The sequence below is a fragment of the Nicotiana tomentosiformis genome, chromosome 6 (genome assembly GCF_000390325.3).
Source record: "Nicotiana tomentosiformis chromosome 6, ASM39032v3, whole genome shotgun sequence".
Lineage (NCBI taxonomy): Eukaryota > Viridiplantae > Streptophyta > Magnoliopsida > Solanales > Solanaceae > Nicotiana > Nicotiana tomentosiformis.
This window is the reverse complement of record NC_090817.1, coordinates 131,782,616-131,804,811: the sequence shown is the minus strand read 5'-3', so window position 1 is coordinate 131,804,811 and position 22,196 is coordinate 131,782,616. Positions and strand designations below refer to the sequence as shown.

At 41.0% G+C, this 22,196-nt stretch overlaps 1 protein-coding gene across 1 annotated transcript; it reads right to left on the bottom strand.

The window, feature by feature from the left end:
* Nucleotides 1–16,322: 16,322 nt before the first annotated feature.
* LOC138894783 (uncharacterized) lies at nt 16,323–16,775 on the bottom strand. The gene has a single exon (XM_070179509.1). The coding sequence runs from the start codon at nt 16,773–16,775 to the stop codon at nt 16,323–16,325; it is 453 nt and encodes a 150-aa protein (XP_070035610.1).
* Between the last annotated feature and the right edge of the window lie 5,421 nt (nt 16,776–22,196).

Here is a 22,196-nt window from a genome sequence, read left to right as displayed (position 1 = left end):
TGGTTAGGAATAGGAAGCCTTGTGTTGAGAGCTAAATTGAAGGAAATACCTCTTAACTTTATTATACCTTGAGAATAGTGAGTGCTTTAGTTGTGACACTTAGGCTCAGATTTTGACTCTTGTATGAGGACCTTAAATTGTATGATCTTAACTTTGCTTAACTACTTTGACTAGAGTGTCTTGATAATTCAATCTTGAGTGAGTTATGTGCCATGTGTGTGTGAGGTTTGTGTCATTCTATGCATTGCATTTGATGTCTAGAACTTGCCCCGTGTGTTTGCAAAGCAAAAAAATAGTTTAATCAGTCTTAGAAGTGATATAGGCATTTCTTTGTTGAGCCAGTTACATGCTTCTACCCGCCTAATTGTTATATCTTAGTTAACCCCTTTGAGCCTATAATCTTGTTTCTTTGGCAACCACATTACAAGCCTTACCCATTTGTTTGAATTGACCATCTATTTGAACCTTGCACCTCTCATGAGCACTTGAAATTGTTATGAACTGCGTAAAAGTTGAAGTGTGGGGTGATTGGTTTGGCTTTTGAGTGGAACTATTGAAATAAGGAGAAAGGAAGATTGTAAAAGTTGCACGGTTTTTAAAAAGTAAGAGCCACTTGAAAGAGAAAAGAAAAAAAATATAGTTGTATTGTTGTGCAAAATATTCTTTGATAGTGGCAACTCTTGATGTAATTGTACTTAAAGAAGTTGGGAGTTAATGTATATTGATGTGAAGGTGGAGTTAATGTATATTGATATGAAGATGGAGTTATGGTTTGACATAAGTGTTGGGTTTTGAAAGGTTAATTGTATGTATTAAAGTACTTGGGGAGGGGTAGTAACTCTTATATCCAAACACATTCCGCCCATCTTGCAGCCGACATTACAACCAATTAAAGTCCTACTTTATCCTTGGCTGAATGAGCTCGAATTAGTAGAGTAGTACACTACGGGCAAGCCTATGGTTCATCTTTTGTGGCATATGAATGCTGTTTCTGAGAGTGAGCGAATTCTTTCTATCTCGAGTTCCTAATTGTTCTTAATTTCTATGGTGTGTGGAACTACTCTCTATTGTTGTGTGAGGGCAATTGATTCATGAAGGAAAGGTAATGTCGTTGACCTCTAGGTTAGAGTAAGTGAGTTGTAAATAATGCATGGTACTTGTGAGTCAAATGTTGAGGTTAGGATGTTACAATATTGTGCTTAATTTATTTTAAATATTCTTGGTATGATGAGTTATGAGAGTTGTGTAATGAGGCCGTTTCTATATAAAGTGTAGTTTGATTGCTCAAGGAGGAGCAATGGTTTAAGAGTGGGGTGTTGATGGTAGGCTATAATTGCGTGTTTTAGTTGCTTATCGCACTCTAATTTACTACACTTTAATTAAGTTGAGGTTTCAATCGCTAGTGTTTTGCACTAATTGTATGTTTTATGCCTTGTAGGAGTGATTCCGAGTTATATAGATATTGTGGAACTAATCTGAGTTATTTGAAGCTTTGAAGTCTGAGTAAAAGCCCAAAGGAATAAGCCAAGATCGTGTTCAGGGGTCGAGGATCACTGCTGGATGTCAAAATTCAAGGAAGAATCAACTGCTGAAAAAATACACTAGTGCGACGCACTGTGCGACGCAGCAGTGTAAATTTATGTAAGAAGTTGGCAAAGTTCAAAGGCCACCCAGGTGCGCGAGCGGCACTGGGCGCGCAAGTTAGGCAGAATACTGTCCAAAGTGCGCGTCCATATGTGCGAGCACACTCCTAGGTACGCAGCCGCGCACGTTTTACGCCGGAAAGTGTCCTATTTCGCGTAGGAAAATGTGTTTTCACTTGGGACTGACCCTACTTGGTATATATACATGGAAAAATGTTACTTTCTGGACTTTTGACACATCTAAGACCTAAGGATTCTAAGGAGAAGTGGGAGAAGCAAGAGCACAAGGATTTCATCATTCAATCCTCACTCAAGACAAGAGTTTGGATCGTTTTATGTTTATCTTTAACTTAAACATATTTGTGATGAATTTCTCCATATCTATGGACTAATTCTCTTTAGGGTTTGATGGATTTGGTGTATTGATATTTGTTTGTAGATTATAACTCTAGTTTTTTATGTATTGAAACTTTTTGGATGATTTAATTGTTGTAGCTATATTTATATGTTCATGTAATCGAGAGAGGCATAACTTGTGATATTGTAGCATTATCTTGTTGGTTGAGTTCATTAATTCTTCTTAGTAATCGAAAGAGTCTAGTTGAATTATTGTTTAACCCTAGTTAAGAGGATAATCGAGAGAGGTTCTCCTAAAGACCAATCTACTACAAATTCTTGCATATCTTCATTGAACTTAAATTGGTTCATATCGTGAGGTTGAGACTTAATCGAGAGAGGAGTTTCTACTAAATATTTGAACTACTAATTGAGTGAATTCGAGAGACTCACTTGAACATTAGAAGTGAATTAACAAGAGTTAAATCCCAGACATTTATCTTGCACATATCCAATCAATCCCTATTTTCTCCCATTGATATCTTCCTTGCTTACTTTTGTTCGAGTGTCATTCGTCAATAAGTTAGACTTTTAGTTTATTTTAGTTTTAATCACATAAATCTCAACTGTTGATCATCTTGGATAGCAATCAAGCTATAAACTACGAAAATATTGTTTAACTCCAATCCATGTGGATACGATATTATATTATACTATATTTGACTAGTGAGCATATTTAAGTGTGTGTTTTGCGCTCGTCAAAAGACCTACTTGATTTCAAGTCGAGTGAGATTGCATTAGTGGCGATCTACATGAGGGACAAGCCTATGGTACTTGAAGCCGTACGACATTCTCTTGAGAGAGATGAGTGAACCTTTCATAAATCTTTGGATTGAGTGCTAAAATTCTTAATTGAGCTATGCAAACGGAGAGTAGAAGAGGAGGAGTATGGGATCCACAATGACCTACATGAGAGAGAAAGCTTCCTTGATGAATAAAGTCAACTCTTGATGCTCAAGTGTCACATTAGAATTATATGTGCATGAATTAACTTGTGGCCTTGTTGATAATACATAAGTAGTGTGGGTAATTGTTGGTCCCAACTGATGTGTGAATGTCTCACCTTTGATTGGCTCAAATGAACCTTAACTTGTGAAGGTGGGAACTATTTTGTTTGCTTGAGGACATGCAATGACTTAAGTTTAGGGGAGTTGATAAGTGGGTATTTTGACTACTTATTAGCATATTTTAGATTTTGTTTTAGTTTAAAAGCATTGAATTGTGTTCCCGAAACTAATGAAATGTGCAAAATTGCAGGTATGCTGGATGTTGAATTCCCAAGATGAAATCCAACTAAAAATAAGTAGTCTAAACACAAGGCAATAAAAGGCATAGAAGTTTACAATGTGCGGTCCGCAGAATTTCATATGCGACCGCAATCAAAGAAGAAAAACTCAGCAGACTTTTGAGTAAACCGCGGACCGCAAATGAATTGTGCGGCCGCAAAAGCTGGGCTAGGATCCAAGATGAGAGACCGCAAAAGAGTGCCTTGCGGCCGCAGTGCTAAATCTGCGGACCGCAAAAATATTGCCTCGCGGTTGCAGTTCAGAATTGTCGGCCACAGAATCCCAGCTCTGGCCAGATGAAGAATTCTTTGGACCGCACATGGAATTGTGCGGCCGCAGAACCTCGCGAAGGGCATTTTTGTCCGAAATTTCCAGCCTTGTATAAATAGACGAGTTTCACAAAATTAGGTTAAGTTTTGACATCAACAAGTACTGTAGCCATTTTTCTTTGCCTCTTTTGGAAGTTTACTATATTTTGGTGTATTTAACAATAGATTTTATTATTTTAAACTTATACTATGAGTTTAATTAGTATTGCTTCTTTTTTTTTTAAAACTCGAGCATGAGTAGCTAGATATTTACTAGGGTTGTGACCCAACCCTAGTGTGTAAACCTTATGGGTATCTAATTTAGTGCTTGTTTATGATTGAGTGTTTATTATTTAGCCTAGTTCATGTGGAATTAATGGTTGCTAACATTAGTTCATGCCTATTTGACTTAGTCTCTTCTTGAGAAAGAGAGACTTAGTCTAGGAAAACTTAGCTAATAAGGAATTGGGTCAATCAAGAGATTGATTAACCCTATTAAATGGTTCAACCTAGGGATAGTAATAACCCGACTTTAGCTTTTATCAACTGTTTTGTATGACACCTATTTGGTCTTGAGAAAGCCAAATTGGGCAAAACTACTCTCTGACCGAGAGGTATTGAGTGGGTAATTGAGAGTTGATTGCTATAATACACCTCGATCAACAAAACAAGCATTAAGGTTTTTATCCCATTGGGCAATCACCTAGGTAATGGCCACAACCCTAGGCTTTTTACCAATTTGAAAAACATCAAAAACAACTATCCTAGTCTTATTTCTTTATTATGCAAACTTTGTGTAAAATTAGAAATAGAAACAAAACCCTTTTTGTGGAAGTGCAAATTAAGATAATTCAATTTCATGTATTAGAATATATACCCCTAATTCCCACCTAGCTCCTTGTGGATTCGAGCCTGATTCTTTGTTGGGTTACTATAATTGCAATTGATTGTTTCATACCTTGTTTAGAGGTGTGCATTTGGACGCGATCACCTCCTTGTGATGAATCAAGTCAATGGGACGTTCGAAGTGAAAGAGGAACGGATGCGAAGATACTTAGATAAACTACAGGTAATACTGCATCGATTCAAGAAGTGGGCACTACAACATATACCCCAGGATCAAAATAGCAAAGCCGATGCACTAACTAACTTGGGGTCATCGGTTGATGACAATGATTTTAGCTCGGGAATGGTCGTACAACTCATAAAATTGGTAGTGGAAGAAGTCCACGCCTAGATAAACTCGACAAGCTTAACCTGGGACTGGATAAACAAGTATATAGATTACCTGAAGACCGGGAAGTTACCCTCGAATCCTAAAGAATCGAGAGCTTTGCGCACAAAGGCGGCTAGGTTTAGCCTGTCCAAAGATAACACCCTATTCAGGAGAACGTTCGATGGCCCACTCGACATATGTCTGGGACTGGGAGACATCGAATATGTCTTGAGAGAAATTCATGAAGGCACATGCGGGAACCATTCAGGTGCCAAATCATTGGTTCGTAAGATAATCAGAGCCGGCTACTACTGGATCGACATGGAGAAAGATGCGAATGAGTTCGAACGACAATGCGACGGATGTTAGAGGCACACCGATGATCCATTAGCTTGGGGAGCTACTGCATTCGGTCTTGTCACCTTGGCCATTCATGAAATGGGAAATGGACATCGTCGGTCCCCGGCCATGGGCATACAGTAAGGCTCAATTTATATTATTTATGACTAACTATTTTTCTAAATGGGTTGAAGCTCAGGCATTTGACAAAATCAGAGAAAAAGAAGTTATTGATTTTATTTGGGACCACATAATATGTCGGTTCGAAATGCCGGCCGAGGTCGTATGTGACAACGGGAAGCAGTTCATCAGCAGTAAGGTAAGCAAATTGTTTGAGGACCATAAGATCTAAAGGATCATGTCAACACCCTATCACCCTAGTGGAAACGGGCAGACGAAGTCTACAAACAAGACCATACTCCAAAACCTTAAGAAGAAATTGACCGACGCAAAGGAAAATGGAAGGAAATTTTGCCCGAAGTCCTATGGGCATAACGTACGACCTCAAAATCTAGTACCGGGTCACCCCATTTTTGTTAGTCTACGGTGCCGAAGCGCTAATATTGGCCAGGGTAGGAGAGCCAAGTTTTAGGTTCTGATATGCGACCGAAGAGTCAAACGGTGAGTCCATGAGCACGAGCATGTAACTATTGGACGAGAGGCGCGAGGCCGCCCTCGTCTGGTTGGCCGCCCAAAAAACAACGGATTGAAAGGTATTACAACCGGAGAGCGAACTTCCGACACTTCAATATCGAGGACTTGGTGTTAAGAAAGTTGACACTGAACACTCTGAACCCGAATGAAGGGAAGCTAGGACCGAATTGGGTAGGTCCATATCGAATTATCGAGATTACTGGTAAAGGTTCATACAAACTTGAAGCATGGAATGGTGAGCAGCTACCGAACAATTGGAACGTAACCCACCTAAAATGTTATTACTGCTAAGGTACGACCCAATTCATTCTTTTTTTATTACATATATTGCGAATTGGACTTATACTTGCAGGCAACAACCAAAGGAGAATGTAGTTATTAGGCCTGAAAGCATGCGTGATCGGGTCCAAGCCTACACTACTATTGAGTAGTGAGGGTGGTCGATGCAGTTTTAACTCAACTAGGTCGGAATTGAATCCACAGGGAGTTAATGTTTGGAATTAGGTTTATATCTAAGCTAGATGCGGGTTTCGAATCTAATTACACTTCCACAAGTTTGGGTTTGATTTCTACTTTTAACTTTACTCTAAAGATTGCAATAACTGAAACCAAGGACAATATTTTTGTTGTTGTTTTTCAAATGTTTAAAGAGACTAGGGTAGTAACTTCTACCTAGGTGGATATCTAACGGGTAACAAAACCTAGGGCAAGCTTGATTAGTTGGGATTGTAATATAGCTATCACACCCGGGCACTCATTCTATACCTCTCGGTAGTTTGAGTGATTTTGCCCAATTTGGATTTCTCAAGTCCAAATAGGTATTCATGCAAATCAAGTGATATTAGCTCAAGGTGGGTATTACTATCTCTAGGTTTAACCCTTTAATTGGAGCTATCAATTTCTTGAGTTCACCCCAATTCCTTGTTAGCCTAGTTTTCCTAGACTTAGTCCCTCTTTCTCAAGTAGAGACTAAGTCATAAAGGTATGAATCAATGTTTGCAACCATTAATTCTTGAGTTCTAGCAAGAACTAGGCTAAATATCACTAACCCATTCATATTCAATCCCTAAAATCAAATACCCATTAAATACCCACACTAGGGTTGGGTGACAACGCTAGCTATGGGTTTAGCTACTCATGGAAATAATAGAAATTAAAGATGAAATGAAGATAAAATTCATAATATTAATTTATGGAATGAAAATCTAATGTTAAGAAGTGAATCTAGTACAAAATTTTCGAAAATAGAAAAGTCAGTCGTCTCAGGTGCTCATACAAAATATAACATAACCTAAAAATGACAAAAAGTTCTATTTATACTACGCTAAAAATATCTGACAAAAATACCCCTGCGAAGGTTGTGCAACTGCGTAATTCTGAGTGCGCCCACACTCTTGCTTTCACGGCCGCATAATTCTGATGCGGTCCGTGTTCTTCTCTTTTGGATTTGGGTTGAGCTGAACTTTCGCGGACCGCATAATTCTAAGTTCGGCCGCTCTCCAGATTATGCGACCGCATAAAAGTGATGCGGTCCGCACTTGCTTGAGTTTGGCTTGAAATCAACTCTCTGATTCTTCATCTTGCGTACCGCATAATTTCTATCACGACCGCACAATTCTGGTGTGGTCCACACTTCTCTCTTTTGCTCAAGTTGTCAGCTCTCTGAATCTAAGTCATCACGGTCCGCATAATTTCAATTGCGGCCGCACAGGGACTTTCGCGGCCGCACATTTCTGGTGCGGTCCACGCTCATCATTTAGCCCAAAATCACACTCTCTGAATCTCCCTCTTGCGGACTGCATAATTATGATCGCGGTCGCATCATGGCTTTTGCGGCCACACAATATTTGTACGGTCCACACTTCAGACCTCTTTGCCCAGCCTTGGTTTTTGTTTAACTTTTGACTCCTTTGTGAGTAGATTTTGATTCCTTTGGTTCATTTTGAACAATTCCTGCAAGCAATCATATTTTATTAGTTTTCGGGAATATCTTCAAGCATTTTTGGCCTAAAACACAAGTAAAAGAGAGCAAATAATAGGTTAAAATCTCTACTTATCAACTCCCCCAAACTTACGCTTTTGCTTGTCCTCAAGCAAATAAGGTAATTCCTACCTCCACTAGAAAAAAGGATATTTCAGCTGGCCTAAGGTGAATCAATCATGCGTCAATTGGGACTAACAATTACCCTCAACACAAATGAATTATCAACAACACCATGTTTTGACATTTTGAGTACCATAGTTCTAATGTGACACTAGAGCATCAAGAGTTGACTTAATTCACCAAGGAAGCTCGCTCTATCACGTAGGTTATTTTGGAACCCAAACTCCTCTTCCTCTACTATCCATGAACAAATCTCACTTTAGAATGTAACACTCAAAACAAGGATTGTGAAGAAGTGCGCTCATCTCTCTCAAAAGAATGTCACAAGTCCGTCTCTAAGTACCATAAGCTTGCCCCTTATGTAAATCACCACTAATGTATTCTCACTCAACTTGAAATCATATAGGGCTTTTGCAGGAATGTAATGAAGGCTTTTGGATCTAGGTAGGACTTATCGACATATGATGGTTTCATCTTTCCTTAAGCACTCCATTTCCTCTTTTTGGCTTATACTTTCTTGACTCTTTGAGTCATTTTCTTCTTCCTTAGGGGAACTAGAATGTCACTCTTTCTTGCTCATGATAATCATTTTTCTCCTTTTCTAATCACTCCATGCCTTTCATCATTGCTTTCTTTGAATCCATTCAACTTTCTACTTTATTCGCTTTCTTTTTGACATATTTCTTTTTGGCCTTTCTTCCTTTTTCTTCTCCTTCCCTTTTCTTCATTTCTTTTTTTTGTTCTTTTCACCTTTTATCACTTTCACATTCCTCGTCTCTCCCCCAAACATATGCTTTTGCCAATTATATAAAGAATACTAAGGAAAGATCGGGTGCCAAGAGAGGGTCATTATAAAACGGATAAAGGCTTGTAACATGGCTATTGAATGAAAAAGGGCTTTGGCTCAAAGGGGTTGACTAGGGATATCACATTGGTAGGATACGGAAGCTTTCAAGTTTCAAATTGGATCAAGGAGAGCCTACAATCATTTCTCAAGTCGAGTTACACTTAGAATTTCGCCTAGACAAACATTCAGGGCAATTTCTAGACTTATTGGCACGGAACTTGGAATTGCAATTCAATACCTCACCTCTCAAGCTGCTGGATTGTTAAAGAGAATAGAGTCGAGGGACCATAACAACCCTAGCTAAGATTGAAAATCACAAATTACTCAAAGAAACCACTCGATGATTGTTTTAGTCAACACAAGAGTCTAAAGGTCATAACTAGAGTTATTCTTTGTCAATCAACTTGTTTCTAACCATAAGGTTGAAGGTAAATGTGTTAGTACCAAGTGAAGCCTCCTTGAGACACTTTTATTCATTACTACTATATATACAAACACATAAAGAAAACGGACGCAATCCCTTAAGAAGGTTGTCACGCCATCCATTGTTGGGAAGAGCCACCCGGTTCACATAACATCCACCTTTGGAAAGAACCGTGGCATTAAGAAAATCAAAGGCTTATTGTTGACACAAAACGTAAAAAGAAGCCAACAACTTAAAAAGAAGCTACTAAAGTAAATAAGAAGCTATGCGATTAAGGAAAAACAACGAAAGAAGTTATGAAGTAAACTACAAAAAATAGACTGAATATGTATAAAATGAAAATGAAGTAAAGCGAATATATACATAATGGAAATGAATATATACATCGAATGGTAAGAATATATACATACCAAAAGTAAAAATAAAGATAAATAAAGATAAAGAAAAATAGTATAATGGTTGTTACATACCAAATGTCATCAAATCACAATGGACCAACCCCCAAATGAAAAATAGCATTGTCCTCAATGTTCATAACAATAAGAACAGGGGAAAAGGGTAGAGAGTATAGAAAACTCCCTATGTGGTCTCTATCTGCATCGGGTCCTCAACATGGATGGGGTCCTCAGCATGCATGGGCTCATCAGCACTCTCCGTATCCTCTAACTGGATCTCTACATCCTCTGACTGGGGGACTACGGGGTTGCTGAGCATCTGAATCAGCTCCTAAGTAGTGTGTGAAGTGGAAGCCGGCTCCTCAGACTGGCCGGCTGCTGCCTCTGATGCCTCGGGCACCTGTGCATGTGCTGCTGGGACTGTCTCCTCCATGAGCAGGTCCGGTGGAATATCACCAGCAGAAGTAATCTTCTCAACCTCTTTGCTCAACTTCTCCACCGACTCCTTAGATGCCTGAGTCTTCCGCATCTTCTTCATCTGCTTCCCCAAATCCTTGACAATCCTCCAATATATATCAAGAGTCTCCTAGATCTTCTTCTGGTTGTCCAGAATCTTCTTCAAAGAGTTCTCCACTGATGGAGGTACCCGAAGCTTTGATGGGACTGAAGACTGTGCTGCCACTGCACTAGATATGGCAGTCAGCTTTGTAGTAGCTGCCCACATCCAGTTATTGAGACTGGATAGTGTCTGTGAAACCCGCAGTGCAGTATGAGGGTAGGTAGAAGATGTGGGAAACTGACAGTGGCATTGAGAGGGATGGTCCGGAGGAAGGAAAAGGCATGGCAGCTGCTCCGACAGAAGTACCGACTGCTGTGGAGGGCTCGACAACTGACCCGATGGCCACTACCTCTGGCTCTTCAGACTGGCCAGTGGAGGTAATGGCTTTACCCTTGAATTTAGGGTTGTCCGCTCCCTGGAGGTGGTACCATGAGAAAGGCTTTTTAGCCTTCACCTCCACATCAAAATGTCTCGGCTCTACCCCTTGGTCTAGGAAATACTCGGTGAGGAAGTTGGGGTAGGGATACTATCTTTCTTCTTTCTGGATTGCATTGAAGATGTTGTAGGATATCAAGTTTCCTACATTAATAGGATAGCCTGCCATGATAGAAGCTACCAATACTGCCCGGGGGGGAGGGGGGGTGGAAGGACATTCTCATGCTGGCATGGGTCAAGACGGCTGCATACGAATGTTTGCCACCCTTTTGCTTCAAAGTTAAGGGTGGCTCTGACAATTTGAACTCCTGCTGTGAGCCATGCAGGTGTTGTCCACGGAATAGCAAGTATCGCAGCTAGCCATGGGCGAACTGCATCACCCAAGTCTAGCTTCTCCAGGTATTGCACTGCCTCGACCTCCTCAAACCCTACATATCTGTTCAGTGTGTGGCCATCAAACCGGATTTTCAAGTTACGGACCTTCGTCACCTTTGTACCTTTTTTGATGTGGAAAGAATTGGCATAAAATTCCTTGACGAGGTATTCATTGGCATCTTGCAACCGGCCGGTGTACTATTTCCATCCTTTTCTCTCCCTAAATTGCTTTAGGACATTCATATTGTGCTGGCTTAGGTATTTGGTTATGAATTGTCGCTCAAAAGTGAGCGACCTTTGGGTCCACCATTCCTGAAATTTTGCATACGCCTTCTCACTTACAAATCTATCAGCCCACACCTCCAGCTTCCTTGATTTAGCCAGGCCTCCCTTAATTGTGTCACCTCCTCTCCCGTCATCCGAGACCTCATCATTATCATAATCATCTAAATTGATGAGTCCAGAACCCATTTGTGGTTTCTTTGGACAAGTTTGATGAAAATGTGTGTTTAAAAAAAAGAGTGACATTTTTATATATAGCGCTCTTTTAAAAAGTGCTATACTTTAACGGAGTTTTGGCCATTGAAGTATAGCGCTCTTTAAAAGAGCGCTATATATATATATATATATATATATATATATATGAGAGAGAGAGAGAGAGAGAGAACGCTCTTTTAAACTGCGCTATACAGGGCTGATAAGACAGCTATGCATAGCGCTGTATATAACCGCGCTATATATGTATAGCGTAGTTATATACCGCACTATACATAGATAAATAAACGGCCCCCCTCCTTCTTCCCCACACTCAAACCAGACGCCCCCTCCCCCAAATTAAAAATTCTTAGCCGATCCCCCCCCCCCCAGATTTCCTTCTAAAAGAATTGTAGTAGACCCCACCCGTCACACAAAAAGACAAGATTGTAGGTCCCACATCTTAGCCAAGCCTTCTATTATTGTGGTTTCCTCGTTTCGGGCTCAAATTTTAAATTCATCGACTTTCCGAAAAACATAAATCGAGGTATTCCGATTTAGTTTATGTCGAAACTCGTATAATAATGCATATTAGTTGTTTTGAATGTGTTTCCATGTTGTTTTGTATTTTTTTGGCGATTAAACTAGTATGTTATTTTTATCCGGACTAAGATATTAGTGTTTTGTGTTTGTTTTGTGATTAAAATGTATTTGTTGTTTTTATCTAGTTTAGATTATTTATTTGCTTAAAGACTAGTGCCCTTTCAGTGTAATAAAATGTAGAGCCTTTTAGCGTAGAATCCCTGTAGATTAAGTATCTTTTATACTGATAGATCAAACACAAACTCTGTCCAATTAAATATGATAAAAATTAATTATTTAATTTACAAAACAAACATACAAAATTATGAAAATATTAAAATTGACACACACAAGAATTCAGGATAGCTTGATGCTACTAGGCCTCAAATATCGAGCCTGGAACCCATAGATATATACTCTGTCCAATTAAATATGATAAAAATTTATTATTTAATTTACAAAACAAACATACAAAATTATGAAAATATTAAAATTGACACACACAAGAATTCAAGATAGCTTGGTGCTACTGGGCCTCAAATATCGAGCCTGGAACCCATAGGTATATACTTTGTCAAATTAAATATGATAAAAATTAATTATTTAATTTACAAAACAAACATACAAAATTATGAAAATATCAAAATTGACATACACAAGAATTCAGGATAGCTTGGTGTTACTGGGCCTCAAATATCGAACCTGGAACCCATAGGTATATACTCTGTCCAATTAAATATGATAACAATTAATTATTTAATTTACAAAACAAACATACAAAATTACAAAAATAATAAAATTGACACACACAAGAACTCAGGATAGCTTGGTCCTACTGGGCATCAAATATCGAGCCTGGATCCCGGACCAATTAAATAGCTTGGTCCAATTAAATATTATATAATTATAAAAAATAATTATTTAATTTACAGATCAAACATACAATTAATGTTGTTTAATTTACAGTATACGACATGGACGTGCCGCCTATGCATCCCAGACCTGTCTCCGATGAGCTATTAGTGTTACAGGGCGATCATAGATTCGCCTACGTATGGGAGGGAGAGTTACTGGACCAGACTCTCCGCGCCAGGAGAGTGGACGACATGTGGGATTTTATGAAGGACAGAGATCTCCATACCCGTGTAGTCTAGCGCCTGCGGGATACGGGCTTCTATAGGATTTTGGAGATCGGGCGGCTGCAACTCGACTAGTCTTTGATCACGGCCTTGATAGAGCGGTGGCGACCGGAGACGTACACTTTCCACCTGCCCATTGGCAAGACCACCATCACGCTGCAGGACGTGGAGGTTTTATATGGGATGCCTGTTGATGGACTACCTATTGCACTGCCTCAGGCCATGAGAGAGATGACGCGTGGGCAGTATTTGGACATGCTGCAGCAGCTCACTGGTTTCAGGCCACAGATGAGACTGCACAATCAGGGGCCAGTCGCATGAGTTTGACAGCTATTCGACATCATTTGGAGATATTGCACCCCGACATCATCGGGGAGACAGATGATCTGCATATTCACCGGTATACGAGGTTGCTGCTGCTCCTTCTGTTTGGGGGGGTCTTGTTCGCGAACACTTCGGGGAACCTAGTCAGCTTGTGATTTCTTCATCATCTTCAACTGCTAGATGATTTACCCTAGTACAGCTGGGGTGCTGCTATTCTCGCCTACTTGTACAGGCATCTGTGTCGGGCAAGCATGGGCACCCAGCATGACGTATGTGGATTTTTGCCGCTTTTACAGGTGACAACATATTCGAATACTCTGTTCATTCTTTCCAATTCTATCTAGTCAAAAAATTTCTTAAACTTTACGTCAACTTTGTATGTTAGGTTTGGGCCTGGGAGCGGTTCCTGCAGTTGTAGCCACCTCTACCACCATTACCTCCGGATGTACCACCTCCGTTTCTCCCTCTAGCTAGGAGGTGGGTTCTCCGGCTTTGATATGTACGAGATTACGAGGCTCGGCATAATCTCCCCCTTTGCAGGGATGTGTTGGATATGCTGGAGGGCGCACAGGTAAATATGTACCTGAACTTACTAGGTATAGCTTCACATGTGTTACGAATGCTCATGTTTTCTGTTGTTATTTGATAGTTCATCTGGACGCCATACAGCGACGACTTGATAGGTGGCCTGCCCAATTATTGCTCGGTCAACCGACTGATTTGGAACACTTCTGTCTCGCTCATGTGCCTCGATATTATGGAGCATCATGCCACTGAGCGGGTTCTTCGCCAGTTTGGCCGTCCGTATTATATACCGAGGGGGCCTACATGAGAGGCCACTCATTATCAGCAGGATGATCGTTCCAGGGCGAACGACGCATATGTAGCATGGCTAGAGGCGCAGGTCCATATTTGGGACGACCGAGCTGACCTAATTCCGCCCCCCTCTTCACAGATCCAGACGGAGACTATTTAGCTCTATATGCCCTGGTACCGCCACATTACCTGACATTTTGTCGGGAATCCCATTCATCAAGCTGGCGGTCGGTACGTTCTATACGCCGGGCGGCATGAGGTCCTGGTATGTTTTCTGTTATTATTAATTATATAACTATAACTTAGTGTTCTGTAGTTTATATTTTATACTTTGTTCAGGCTATTGGCCTACATATAGTCTACCAGATGGGACTGCATATGCAGCAGTATGCCAGCGAGGGAGGGGCCGCTTTACACGATTACAGTCGGCAGGTTGCAGAGGTGGCTGGCCGGACACTGTAGCGAGCTCGAGAGGATCAACGCTTGGGACATGACCCTGCTTATATGGTGCCAGAGCAATACCAGCGAGGTAGGGGTGTCGCACGAGGGAGGGGTGCCCCACGAGGCAGATCAGCCCCGCGAGGCAGGGCTGCCGCTCGGGGTCGTGGTGGGCGGCGAGGAGGTGGTCCCCAGCAAGGGGGCGTTGAGACCCCTATTGATGATGTTGGTGCTGATCTGCCGGGTGACCTACATGAGCCGGACGAGTATCCCACCAGCATGCCGTCCTACAGCCTTGGGATGCATCTCACTCCAGGGACTTCGCAGGTGACCCCGTCAGGTCTGTTATTGATCACGGGCACGGACCTTACCGGAGAGGATTGGGAAGCATACTTCCCAGGGTCATCGACTGCTGCTGAGGATCGGCCGACCCGAGATTTGGATAGTGGGCGCCGGCTGAGTTATGGCTCATCATCACAGGAGCAGGTATGTTTTTATTAGTATTAAATTTAAATTTGTTTTTTCTTTTCTCATTTATTTTCCATAGCTTTATTAATTTTCTTATTAAGGATTCATCCCCGCCCATCACGGAGGCCCATTTGTGCGATGCTGACATGGCTGCGAGGGAAGATTATATTCAGGAGCCCGACGAGACAATGGTAAGACAATTTAAATTATTGTGACTTAATATATACTTTCCTATACTTAGCTGACTTATTCTTCTGTAGGTTTCTACTAGACCGACGACCCCTTCTACCGATCCTGCCAGCACCACTAATGATCATGTTGCAGCGTATCCTGCTATAAAGAGGCGCCGTGATGAGGATGATCCTGATAGCATAGCCGGGCGGGATGGGATGCGCATCAGGCCAGCTGCTGCATTGAAGCACACAGGCTGTGGGACACATTGATTTTTTTTTTTGTATTTTATGTAAATATTATTTTATGTAAATAATAACAACAATTTTTTATGTTTACATAATATGCGCATTATGTTTTTATTTCCCCGTTCCTTCTTTATTTTAATACTACAACACAAACACAAAACATAACAACTTAACATAATTTAAATTCAGTACAACTAATGAAAATATATGACACGGGAAACATAAAGATAAAGTAGTACACTCAACACATACATGTCATTGTTTAGTCACTGCCGCCCATTATTCTCTGCTCTAACCACTTAAATTTCTCTTCCATCTTATTTTTTTCTAATTCTGCCTCTTTCAGTTTCTCCTTCAACTCCGCAATTTCTTGTTTATATTATTTTTCATATTCACACTATTTTAAGGTCAAATCATGAAGATACTACAAAGATCGTTTGTACCATTCCTGCTTACATGGTTCATCAATCCATACCTCAAAATTGCAAAAAGGTTCATCAGGAACCCTATAAAACTTGTCCACACACATCTAGTAGCGGCGTCCAACTTCACCATTATCCCAACAGTCATTCATCAAATATTTTTTGCCACACTGGCACCTTGGTACATAAAGGCGTTCAGACATTTGTTAAAGCGTTAAAAAAACCTTGCTTTTATGGAAAGTTTTGCTATTGGTTATTGTTAAGCGCAGAAATTGGCCTTAAAGTGCCTCACACAGTAACAGTGGTAGGCATAAGGTTCTTGCCATGCAGGCAAGTTCTCTACTGAACTTAAGATACCACCATGCCGATCAGATATTAGACAAATGACGGAACGCTTTTTGACAACGTGCTCTTTCAAATGGTTCAAAAACAACGTCCACGTCTCTTGGCTTTCATTGGCACAAATAGCAAATGCTAGAGGAAATATTTGTCCATTTGTATCTACTGCAACGGCTATCAACAGCTTGATATCATACTTTCCATAGACATGAATGTCGTCTATGGATATTACCGGCCGACAATGCGGAAAACCATCAATTGCTGGTTTAAATGCCCAGAACACGTAATTGAGTATATATTCTGGTTTTCCCGGACTACGCTCAAGCTTCCATTCAACAACCATCCCGGGGTTAAAGTGTTGCAGTGCAGCCATGTACTTGGGTAGAGCCGCAAATGACTTATCCCAGTTACCATAAACAATTTCAAATACACGTTTGCGCCCGAGAAATGCCTTTCTTTTGGTAATGGTATGACCATATTCCTGGTGGACTGATGTAATGCACTCTTTGATTTTATACCTTATGGACGCTTCAAGGTATGGAATAAGGACAAGAGAAATCAAGTCAATATCCAAGTTGTAGTGATTCCCACTGAATGTGTCCATTTCATATCTGTGGGTGGGAATATATTTACCCACTTTCCACAGACCTGTGTTCTTCTTGCTCGCACGTAGAATCCAATGACAACCCGTAAACCATCTGTGACAAACAACCTTGTATACATCCATACTTGACTCCCATACCGTCATCTCACGACACTCTTTTACGCTGTACATTTTCGCCGCCCTGCTTAGGCGCACTTTATCAGAAAAAAGCATGCCCTTTGTCAGCACCGTTGGTCTAGAATCATCCCACATTGCTGTCTGAATTTCATCAAAATCCCTTGTGAGAGCATCCATATCTGGCATACTTGGCAATTTATTAAGGTAGGGAATCTTCCTTAAATGAAACAGCACTTGGGACTCGTACACTCTTGGTTTAACGGGAGGTGGAGAATACTCCCTCGTCAAATCAGGTCCTTCATTCTCTTCCTCCTCGTCACCATCCTCACGAAGGAAGGGTGTGTCGTCTCCGGAATCATCGACATTGTTGTCATAATCATTGTTCTCTTCCTTACTCTGTGCATCTACCAGATCCCGATTTAATATGTCATCTTCGGGCAATTGAGTGAGGACAGGTGGTTCAACTTGCTCATTTTCACTGCACAAACAACAAAATAATAAGCTACTGAAATTAATAAATACTTTCCATATAGCTATATCACTTCGCTTACAAGTCGTAATGTGTTGACATTCCTTGATGGACATTATCATGTTGGTGATGACTCCCGGATGGACCACCATGATCCAGCACACTAGAACTATGCATATTCCAACTGGGCGTGGGTTCATAACTTGTAAAAGTCATATCTGGCCGGTACCCCCGTGGAATGTATGAGTATTAATACAAATACAATACAACAAAAATATACATCGTAACACTAAGGAAAATTGAAGTTTACCACTCGACTTGTAGATTATGTAAAGCAGGAGAGAAATTATTTCCTCGCTCCTCATTCGCCCGTGGTGATAAGTTTAAATCAGGGCAAACTCTTTCATCCGGAACCTGTCCGGTAAAAACTGCTCCAGAATAACCACCCGATGACTGAGGGTTATCCCTACTATGCACAACCTCATTATTGCGAACGTCTTCGACCTTGACGTACATTTCCAATATTTTTATCACAAGAAATTCCCGGTATTCATCCGGAGTCCTCAAAAAATCCCTCAAAGTTTCATCATCGTCAATGTTAAACTCAGTGTAACAAGCAACCCCTTGCGGAGTGACGGAATACGGATATCTTCCGGTTACTTTAAGGTTCACCGAACGTTTCCTCACACTCATTTTATTACATAACAACGATACCAATCTATCATACTCTATTGTAAGTGGTAACTTAACATGACACTGTGGAGATAAACTATAGCTCACAGAGTTATTAGCCACCACAACCTCACCCCCCCAATATAATGAAACCCTTACTTTTCTCTCTTCAGACATTATGAAAAAATGCTTGAGAATTTAACAAAAACAAAAATTTGAACGAGAGTTAGGAATATTTTTGAATGGATTTTTGTAAAATCCTAACGCCTTTAAATAAGGCAATGTCTAACTCGGTGGGCTGAATTATTTTAGGTATAGCGCTCTTTTAAAGAGCGCTATACCCATTTGAATTATTGTTATGTCAGTTAAACGCAGGATACTTATTGGTGGGCCCATAAAATAGGTATAGCGCGGCTATATACCGCACTATGTATATAGAGCGGTTTAAAAGAGCGTTCTATATATATATATATATATATATAGCGCTCTTTTAAAGAGCGCTATACTTTAACGGCCAAAACTCCGTTAAAGCATAGCGCTCTTTAAAAGAGCGCTATATATAAAAATGTTACTTTTTTTTTAAACACACATTTTCGTCACACTTGTCCAAAAGAACCACAAATGGGTTCTGGATCGGGGTAGCTGTTGTGGCAGGTGTTGTAGCATATGGGAAGATGGTTCAGATGCCTGACTACCTCCCTCTGAGCCATCAGAAGAACTAGAGGAGGAGGTAGGTTCATTGACTAAACGGAGTCTATCGAGGAATTGTTGTGATTGTGCCCCCGGTTGTGGTTGTACAGAATCCCCCTCAGAAGTTTCCTGGGATGGGAGGTATTCACTGGTGTCTGAGGAGTTCGAAGGTGGTCTACTGAGAGTAGTATTTTTTCCCACGACTTTCTGGACTGATAGTGGCATGTTAAGTTTTCCTCTACCCCAACTTCGGGAGGATTCTGCCCTCCCTTTTGAAGTATCACTTCGACCACGAGAATAAGCCATTGTCTGCAACACACAAGTAGTGAAAGTCAGTTAGAATTGGGGTTCAACATGTGTTATTGAATTACAGTTGAAAAGAAATACACTGCTTCTCAGAACAGTGCAGCGCGGACCGCACAAAAGTGAGTGCGGTCGCGGACCGCACAAAAATGAGTGAGGCTGCATAATACCCATCGCAGATCGCACAAAATTATGTGCGGTCGCCGAGATCCCAGGTTCAGACTACTAGTTCTCTGAAGTTACCTCAGTGCGGACCGCATACTTTTGAGTGCGGTCACGAAAACTCATCGTGGACAACACAAAATTGAGTGCGGCCACATAATTAATTTGTTAGGTCTCTGAAGTTTAATTATGCGAACCGCATAAAATTCAGTGCGGCCGCAAAAACCAACCGCAGACCGCGCAAAATTGAGTGTGGCCACACAAACTTAGCAATGACAAGTGCCTTCCACCTAGGGTATCGCGGACCGCACAATTTTGTATGCGGCCGCATACCATAGCGCGGACCGCACATAAATATGCGCGGTCGCGAAATTCAAATCAAAGCGGCACTGAAGTACGATTATTACTAGGATTTTCACTAATTAGGCATGATTTGTGGCAATTAAACAATAAAAGCTACTAACCCCAACCCCCATTATGCATTCAAACACTATCCACATCCTTCTAAGCAAGAATTAAGCATCAATTTGACATTTTTGGCATGAATCTAACCCTAGATAAAAAGAAAACTAAAACAAAGAGAAAAAAAAAAGAAAAAAATATGAAATTAATTCATTGAAATCAACATAGCAGTAATGAAATGTAGTAGGAAATCAACACTTGATGAATATGGGATGAGATTGAAAATAAGAAAGAGTGCATTGTGCTTTAGTCTAGCTTGAGAGGTCAGTGTGTATAAAGTGTGAATAGTTTCAAAAAGTCCTATTTATACTCTGACCATGTTGGCCCACCGACTTACCTGAGTGCGGCCGCACAATTTTGGTGCGGTCCGCACTCTTTACCTTTTCTAACTCAGTAGCTGATTCAGTGACGCGGTCCGCATAAAAATGGCTGCGGCCGCACAAACTGTGCGGTCCGCAAAATTTTGATCGCGACCGCGAATCCTTAAGGGATTTTGTCAGGCCAAACTTCAGAGAGTTGGCATTTTCCATCTTTCAGTTGTGCGACCGCACACAGAACTGTGCATCCACGAAGGGCTTGTGCGGTCCGCATAATTCTGGCGCGGTCCGCACAATTTCACCACTTGGCCAATTTTTGTCTTGTCAATTTTCTGCACTGCACACCCAATTCGTGCATACACATCACAACCAGTTAGTCCAAAACAATGTCTAATCTAAAAAGAAAATCAAAATAAAGAAAAGCACATGGGTTGCCTCCCAAGAAGCGTCTGATTTAATGTCGCGACACGACGCATGTTACTATCATTCATTTGAAATGGAGCAATGACACAATGTGGCCATCATCAATCTTACCAAGGTAGTACTTCACTTGATTTCCATTAACACTAAAGATCTCACCATTCTTATTTTTCAAATGAAGAGCACCAAAAGGAGTCACATGTACCACTTCAAAAGGACCACTCCACTTTGATTTAAGCTTTCCCGGAAACATCCGTAACTGAGAGTTGAATAAAAGAACAAGGTCACCTTCTTTGAATTCTTTGTTCCGAATATACTTATCATGTAGGTACTTCATCTTGTCCTTATACAAGGACGAACTGGAGTAAGCATGGAACCGGAACTCATCAAGTTCATTCAATTGCTCCACCCAAAGATTGGCAGCTACATACCACTCAAGGTTCAATTTCTTCAACGCCCACATGGCCTTATGCTCTATTTCCACTAGAAGGTGACATGCTTTCCCAAACACCAACCGATACGGAGACATACCAATAGGAGTCTTGTAAGCTGTTCTATAGGCCCAAAGAGCATCATCAAGTTTCCTTGACCAATCAGTCCGATTTGCATTGATAGTCTTGGATAGAATACTCCTGATCTCCCTGTTGGAGACTTCAACCTGTCCACTTACCTGTGGGTGATAGGGGGTTGACACCTTGTGAGTGACACCATACTTGGAGAGTAAAGTGTCAAAGGCTTTGTTGCAAAAATATGAACCCCCATCACTAATGATGGCCCTTGGGGTGCCGAACTTTGTGAATATGTTTTTCTTCAAGAAAGCCACTACATCCGTGCTTCATTGTTGGGCAAAGCCACAGCTTCAACCCATTTGGAAACGTAATCCACAACAACAAGAATATAGGCGTTCCCACACGAGCTCACAAATGGACCCATAAAGTCGATGCCCCACACATCGAAAATATCAATCTCGAGGATGGTAATGAGAGGCATCTCATTTTTCTTAGAGATCCCACCGGCCCTTTGGCAATCATCACAACGCTTAACGAGCTTGCTAGCGTCTTTATACAAGGTAGGCCAATAGAATCCACAACTTAGGACCTTTGTGGAAGTTCTCGCCCCACCATGGTGACCACCATAGGGCGAAGAATGGAAAGCTTCAAGAATACCCAATTGCTCTTCTTCTGGAACACATCTCCGGGTAACACCATCAGTGCAAATTTTGAAGAGATATGGCTCATCCCAATAGTAGTCCAAGCAGTCCCGTTTGAGCTTCTTCCTTTGGTTTGAGGAGAAATCATTCAGAACAATGCCACTCACAAGATAGTTGACCACATCGGCAAACCATGGCGTCCCAATCATAGAAATAGAAATGAGTTGTTCGTTAGGAAATGAATCATTGATCTCAAGGCCATCATGTGGCCTCCCCTCCTCCTCCAATCGGGATAAGTGGTATGCCACTTGATTCTCACTACCCTTTCGGTCTTGAATCTCTAGATCAAACTCTTGCAGTAGAAGCACCCACCGCATCAACCTTGCCTTAGAGTCTTTCTTGCTCATCAAATAATGAAGTGCCGCATG

Bases quoted from the DNA above. Each gene is read 5' to 3' on its own strand.
- LOC138894783 (XM_070179509.1), bottom strand. From the start codon at position 16,775: ATGGCTGCACTGCAACACTTTAACCCCGGGATGGTTGTTGAATGGAAG.